This window comes from Penaeus chinensis, chromosome 20, assembly GCF_019202785.1.
Source record: "Penaeus chinensis breed Huanghai No. 1 chromosome 20, ASM1920278v2, whole genome shotgun sequence".
NCBI classification, from domain to species: domain Eukaryota; kingdom Metazoa; phylum Arthropoda; class Malacostraca; order Decapoda; family Penaeidae; genus Penaeus; species Penaeus chinensis.
Genome location: NC_061838.1, coordinates 3,088,213 through 3,095,712, shown reverse-complemented (window position 1 = coordinate 3,095,712; position 7,500 = coordinate 3,088,213). Strand labels below are relative to the sequence as shown.

Sequence of the window (7,500 nt, the reverse complement as noted above, 5' to 3'; positions counted from 1 at the left end):
TATTGATGTTACTGTTGCTGATAATTCTATTACTACTACTACTACTATATCATTATTTATAATATCATCGTTACTATTATCATTGTCATTATCATAATATAAATAATACTAACAAAAATTGAAAGCAATAATGACAATGATTATTGTTACCGAAAAGAGTTGTTTATCTGCACTTCTGAAACAGGAATTTTTAGATGTTATAAGCACAACACTGTCATTTCTGTTATCATCACAAAAATCGTCTTATCTGTATTATCATTTTCATACTGCTTACCAATACCCCTTTTTCCTCCCGCAGGTGTTGTCGTCTTCATTGAAAGCCACAGAGATGCAGGCCGGTTGGCACTCCTTCCTTCGGCGGGGCGGCAAAATCCTGAGGCGCAGTGCCAGTCTGGCGGTGCCCTCAGCGCGCGCTTGGACGACCCCTTTGAGAGCCAAGCAAATGACACTCTCCGCCGCGCCTGCTCTGTACTTTTTTTTTCCTCATCTTTAGTAACTCTTCTATATTACAATTCATTCCGCTTATCATGATCAATTGCTGCCTTGCAAATGGTGTTCCCCTATTAAAAACTCTAGGTGAGGTCGAGAGTAAAGTTACTTAAGGATTAGCTATATCTAATTTACAATGCTGGTGCATACAAAAACATGCGCTATTTGCTCACCATTTCCAATTAAGTTTGCCGCAATTGTCCTTCAGACGAAGTTTCTCGACGTCTGCGACCCCTGACCTGACACGACCCCTGCCGGGCCTTGCGAGGGCGAGCCAAGGTCAAAATACACTCAAGGTTTGTCATCTCCTGGACGGCATTTTTAGCTATAATTTGGGATATAATTCAGGCAACACACATACACACACACACACAAACTGAATATATATTTATATATATGTATGTACACATGAAGATCCTTCTATCTATAGATATATGGATATGTATGTGTGTATGTATCTATGTATGTATGTGTATACCAGAGTTGGATTAAATACTAATTAAAAGTCTAATACAAACAAATACTTTTCATGCTATGGTAAAAAAATATTGACAATTAATCTTATTTCTAATTCCAATATACCTATATAAATACTGAACATTTACTACAAACAGGTTAACTAAATCAATATCATAATCGCATTTTATCATTCTATCGTCCGGAAGGTTTAAATTTTAGTCATTCAGAAATTAAATTTTACTCATTCAGAAATCTAATTTTACTAATTCAGAAATCTATTTTTTCTCATTCACAAATTTAATTTTACTCATTCACAAATTTAATTTAACTCATTCAGAAATCTATTTTTACTCATTCAGATATTTAATTTTACTAATTCAGAAATCTAATTTTACTCATTCAGAAATTTAATTTTACTCGGTCAGAAGTGCAATCGTACTCGGTCAGATTTACAATCAGAAGTTCAGAACTTTAATTTTACTCGTTCAGAAGTTTAATTTTTCTCGGTTAGCCGTGCAATTTTTCTCGTTCAGAAGTTTAATTTTCCTCGATCAGAAGATTAATTTTACTCTTTCAGAAGTTTAATTTTACTCGGTCAGAGGTCCAAAAACTGCCTGCTTTGCATAATACGTACCTTACGCGAACGAAACGGGATAGCTGGACTGTAACTGTTGGGTTTTATCTTTCTTTCGGTCTCTCCCTCACTTTTTCCCCCCTCCCTTCTTTATCTCTGTCTCTCTCTTCGCCCCCCCACCCCCTCTTTCTCTCCTCCAACTGGTCTCGACTTTCAAAATACATATACAAGTACAAACTTTTTTCTTCTTGGTGCCGAAATACAAATGCAAATGCATATTTTGAAACAATTTAAATATATTTCAAGTACAAAGTCAATTGTATTTAAGCCACCCCTGGTGTGTGTGTGTGTGTGTGTGTGTGTGTGTGTGTGTGTGTGTGTGTGTGTGTGTGTGTGTGTGTGTGTGTGTGTGTGTGTATGTGTCTCCACCCCCCTCCCCATATATACATATGCACACAGAAAAACAAAGACACACATACTTTCATTAGATATCAATATATACATGCATATACATATACAGTCTGCACTACAGACACTAATGGTGGACCTTTCACGAGGTTAAATGACGGTGTGAGATGTTTATTTCAAGAAAGTAAATATGCAACTGCAGGGAGTAAATGTGCAATTGCAGGTCTGGTGGCAAGACGGAGAATCGGATGAGTTCCCTTACATATGGCTTAGAGACAACTGTCTGTGTCCAGCCTGCTTTCTCGACACAGCGTCCAGCCGGGTATCCAGGGTGACGGACCTTTCCCATGACATGCGCCCGAAGGAAGTGTGTGTAAGTCTGTGATAAGATTCCAGCGAACAAACCAGTTTTTAATTCTAGTTTTACAATAACACTAACAGTAATATCAACAAATGTAACACAAACACTATACAGTAACTAGAATTCCAAGCACAACTATCACTGATTATAAACACATCTGCAGGTGTCTGAGGACGGCGCTTCTCTTCGCGTCGTGTGGGAGGACGAACATGAGGGAACTTACAGTGCGAGTTGGCTTCACGAACGAGCCTTCAATCCGACCCAGCAAAACATGCACGAAAATTTCTATAAGTATGTTATTATACTTTAAGGGAATATGAGTCACGTAGAAGTTCTGATCTGCAATGGGACTGATAAGTTTAAATATTGCAAAAGGCATTCTGCTATTTTTTTCGGCTATGTAAACACTAGTGAATCTGTGTAACTGCTAATTGTATTTGGCAAGGGTAAGGTGTAGGTAGTCTTTTTCCCGAGCGTCCACCTGTTGCTCCTCTTAGGCTGCCCCAAATTAGGGTTAATATTTAAGGACAGAAGAAAGGGTTGAAGAAAAGAAGGAAAAGGAAAAGGGGAGAAGAAAAGACCATGCAAAATCAGTTGAGGCGAGGGCTTTGGTGCAAGGTAGGGGTGATGCTTCATAAGGCCTCAGTCTCCTAAGCCCCTCCACGACTGGGTAGGCTAGGCCAAACTAATGTAGGCAAATTTTTGTTTTTGGTATTACCATTCCTGACTGATTTCTTTCCTCCCAGACTTCGACCAGAGCTTTGGGACTCCGACATGTCTCGGAGGATCCCGAGAGCCTCCTTCGACGAACTCATGGAGAACGACGCAGCACTCCTGAAGCTCCTGGAGTCCATGGAGGTCCTCGGGTTCACGGTGGTGTCCGGCGCCCGGCAGGAGGAGGGGGAGCTGCAGCGCCTAAGCGAGAGGGTGTCGTACCTCGTTCCCTCACACTATGGGTAAGGCTACGATGTAATCAAGAGGTCAAATTGCATCATCGTAACATTGAGTCGTGTCTGTCACAGGCATCAAGGCAGGCTAGAGAAAACTTCAGTCTGCCTGAATAAATGCTTCTCTATATACAGGGTAAGATATTAATGATCTAAAATGTTCATTTTGTTACGATCTCTTACAGGCTTCCTCCCATTTGGAGGGAATCTTGTGATGTGATATGATTTATTTATAATTCATTCATTTTCAGAATTAATTATTTTTTGGTTATGTAAAAGCTTTTTTTTTTTGGTATTTATGATATATTAATTTTGGTATCTATAATTTACTAATTTTTGGTATCCTTAATTTACTCATTTTTGGTATCTATAATTTATTCACTTTTGGTGTTTAAAATTCATTCATTTCTGGCATTATGCTGATGTTATTATCATCACCAAAGGACAAGATAACACATCATCCTCAGAAATTTTTAATTGCCGAAACTCTTTCCTCTGGTACATTTCACTTCATGCAGTTATTTCACGAATGCCAACACTGATATGACTATCCCTACACAATTATTAAACATGTAGACTAAAGAGGAAAAACAAAGGATCTACTAAGTACAAAATGCACTTACAGAACTACATTCACTGTGAAGAGCAAGGCTGACCCAAGTAACCCAGCGTATACCGGAAAATACCTTGACTTGCACTCTGATTTAGTCTTCCTGCACTACAAACCATGCGTAAGCAACGTTGATTTATTTCTAAAAGCTGCGTGCTTGGTATGTTCGCCTGCAATTTTATGTAAAGTTTATGTAAAGTCTGTGAGGATTAGTATGGTTATAACCGGCCGTGACTGTAAGAATCTATTTTTTTCTTGTTGTGGTAGTTAATGTCAGAATATTATTTAGTGTAAATAGAAAACGGAAACAAAGTACGAATCTCATTAAACCGATAAAGAGGATTTCTGAACATAGATCAAGGTACTGGGACTTTGAATACAAGCCTCCTGACTAAGCACTTCTCTGTTCGTGTTGCAAGGTCCAGCTGCTGCATTGCATCACCCAGTTCTCGGGCGACGGCGGCGACTCCACCCTGGCCGACAGTCACCGGGTCGCCGTCCAGATGAGGGAACTTTACCCGCAGAAGTTCCGGTTTCTAACTGACGTCCCCGTGGACTTCCGCGACGTCGCTACTGACGAAGGGTTCCAGTTCGACATCATAGCAAGAAGGCCGATGATCAGGTGAGGAGGAGCTGGACGAAGGAAGGAGCGTATTTGGACAAAAGATATTTTTCCTTCTATATATGGCGGGCAGTGAAAGAGCCAGTAGTGTGTAGACACGATCTATATACTTCAATGTCATTGAAATTATGGATTACTAATCGGTAATTATTGGATATCCGTGTCTCGTAAATATTTAAATATGAAGAGAAAAAAAAGAGGGAGAGTACATTATATAAATAAATATGTCATATAAAGTCCTCAAATGAAAAAAAAAGGGCAAATTAAATAATTATATGTTCTGTAAGCACCGGATTCCAAATTAAGGATACAACATAAGTATATCTTCTAAGACTTCAGATGATAGCAAATAGTTACATGGTTCTCCGTACCTTATGCTAGGTAGTCTGAAAGGCTGTAACACATGGCACTCTGAGATATAATGTACAAGTATTCGCTTATATTCTTCAATACACGGTTTACACTTAGTTTCTTCGACATTACAAACTATACGGAGCTCTCAGTGCAATCTATAATGATTCTTGCGGTCACAACATCACACTGTTTTGTTCTTGTTTTATGTAAACCATAGATGAATCAATCTTGCCTAAACCGGTCATAGTACTTCATGCTACAGCTTTTAGGGCGTTGAGAATTTATCAGCTCAGTCAAGTCCTCTTTGAAGGAAGCTTTAATGATGTATAAAATCTTAGAAAGAGGTACCCCAAGATCTATATTCACACTTTGCTTGTCACATGCTGACTTTGCTAGGCGATCAGAATGATCGTGCCTAGGGATTCCTACATGCGATGGAATCCACACAAAATGTATATCATGGCCTTGTTCTTTTGCACGATACATGTTTATCCTGATGTCATTTGCAATATTTCCTGCACCTTTATCTAGAGTGTTCAGAGCCTGGAGAGCACTATGTGAATCGCAGAAAATTACCCCTGAGCCTTGATTCAATAGAAATTCGGTGGCATGAGTATTCCTGCCAACTCAGTTTGCGTAGTGTTAGCCCAGTCATGAACCCTCCTACAATCCTGGTGCTGCAAAAATATTGTTTTATATACAACAAAAGCACATCCTGCTTTGCTCCCATACTGTAAGGATCCGTCAGTGTAACATTCACTGACAAATACTCCGAGGTATTTGCATTGGAGGCAAAGATCTAGCTCAGTGTCATTTATATAAAACCTTGGCCGAGGTATTGTCTTTGGGTTAAGTACCTTATTTTTTTTCAGTCGAGATTATCAAGCCACACTCAGTAGCCCTTACTGAAAACAAATCTAGAATCTCTTGCATTCTCTCCTCGGATGAGGATTCAAGGCAAATATCCTCGGTATAGCAAATAATGGAGTCATTGCCCTCAATTGGTATATCGCCTAGTAATATATGCATTAGAATTTTAAATAGCATGGGACTAAGTACACCTTCCAAGTTCAGATACTTTTGTATGAGTACTCTTAATGACCCTGAAGAGAACCAGAGCCGATCGATTCGATAGATACATTTGAATCCGTGTTAACAGTTTTCCCTGAATACCAAAGCTAGTTAGTGGCTCAAGAATATTTTGTTCTGTTTGTAATATCAAAGGTAGATTAAAGATCAAGAAATACGGTTTGCATGCCTGGGTTTGAGTTTGCTAAGTACTCTGCAAACAGTGTTGACTGCTACGTCGTGGGAGAAATCCATACGGTTTGGGGGATAACTTAGCATTTATGCATAAGTCTGTTCAGAATTATTCTTTCAAGCACTTTGCATAGACAGGAGGTTAAGAAAATGGGCCTATATTTCTCAGTATTGGGTTTGGATATAGAAATGATTAAGCTTTTAGTCCAGGAGCTTGGAAGGATTCCTTGAGGTAGGCTGAGTCTAAAAGTAATGCCAATCGTGAACAGACCCATGTGATAGAGTAAGTGTTATACCAGTCATAGACCCGTGCCTTGAAGTGATACTCCAGGCCCGGTGGGATAATTATTCTGAGCCTAGGTGATTTAGGGGCTGAGTCGCTGTCGACAGTGGAGTCTGTTCGTATTGCAAAGTGGTCGCTAACTTTCGCACCAGTGAAGGACAGACATTACTATGAACTAATTTTTTGCCAAATACATAGTCTAACCTGCCACCTCCCAAATGAGTATCTCCTTCTGTACCATATATGTCAGTGATTTGATAAAATGCTTGAATTCTTCCTCAATACTATTACGTTGATTGTCTCCGAAGTGTGGATGCCTTGCATTGAAGTCGCCCATACATAACGTGCCTTGGGTGTGGAAATTTGGGAGAGAACTAGGCAGAAATTTAGAGTATCTGGCTTATACATTATACAATGAAAAATACCCAGAGGCAGTCTGAATTTTTAGATGATGAAACTGAACATCAGTGCTCTCGGATTTTTCAACTAATATATGTGGCAGTGTTACCTTCACATATGTCAATACTCCAGTTAGGCTGTATTCACATATGAATAATATCCCTTAATTGCAGGTGCTATTTTCGTCTTAGCAGCAGCAGCAACAAACGGTTCTTGCATACAAATAACATCAATATTATTTTTACGGATGTAAAACTCAATTAAGCCTAGGCTTAATACTACCCATACTCCGTGATATAAATTTGATTGTGCGTTTATCCATATGTGAATAGCGTGTTATTAGGCAACCTGTACTTCATGCTGTTATATCCTGTAATATTACGAATTATAATTTCACATAAGAAACATATAACTTTATAATTATGAATTTCATTACAGATGGTAGTTTTAAACTTAAAAGCACTTCAAATCATTTCTAACATTTGGTCTTAGCTTTGTTCCACTTCTCAGCACAGTCCCTTCGGTTGCTGTGCTGTAGTGTGTCACAAGGTATTCGTCATATTTTTCTTGTTTCTTTGGTTCATAACATAGTTTGAAGGTAATACCTCCAATTGATTCTTTAGTAAGGTTGTCAATATAGTTTTGCCGAGAGCGAGCGACATACATATACGGTGAGGAGAGAGTGTCTCCTCGCACAAGTTCGAGGGGTTACCCCCCGGGCCGGAGGGTCGTTG

General features: G+C 39.2%; 1 protein-coding gene across 1 annotated transcript in view; it reads left to right on the top strand.

Annotated features, from left to right (window-relative positions):
- The window catches only part of LOC125035789 (gamma-butyrobetaine dioxygenase-like), a 15,799-nt gene that overhangs the window by 6,257 nt on the left and 2,042 nt on the right, over positions 1–7,500 (top strand). The window contains exons 3-9 of the mRNA XM_047628003.1: positions 299–468; positions 677–785; positions 2,154–2,303; positions 2,455–2,582; positions 3,038–3,247; positions 3,864–3,969; positions 4,268–4,470. Coding sequence (XP_047483959.1) covers positions 299–468; positions 677–785; positions 2,154–2,303; positions 2,455–2,582; positions 3,038–3,247; positions 3,864–3,969; positions 4,268–4,470 — 1,076 coding nt within the window. The remainder of the gene's footprint in view (positions 1–298; positions 469–676; positions 786–2,153; positions 2,304–2,454; positions 2,583–3,037; positions 3,248–3,863; positions 3,970–4,267; positions 4,471–7,500) is intronic.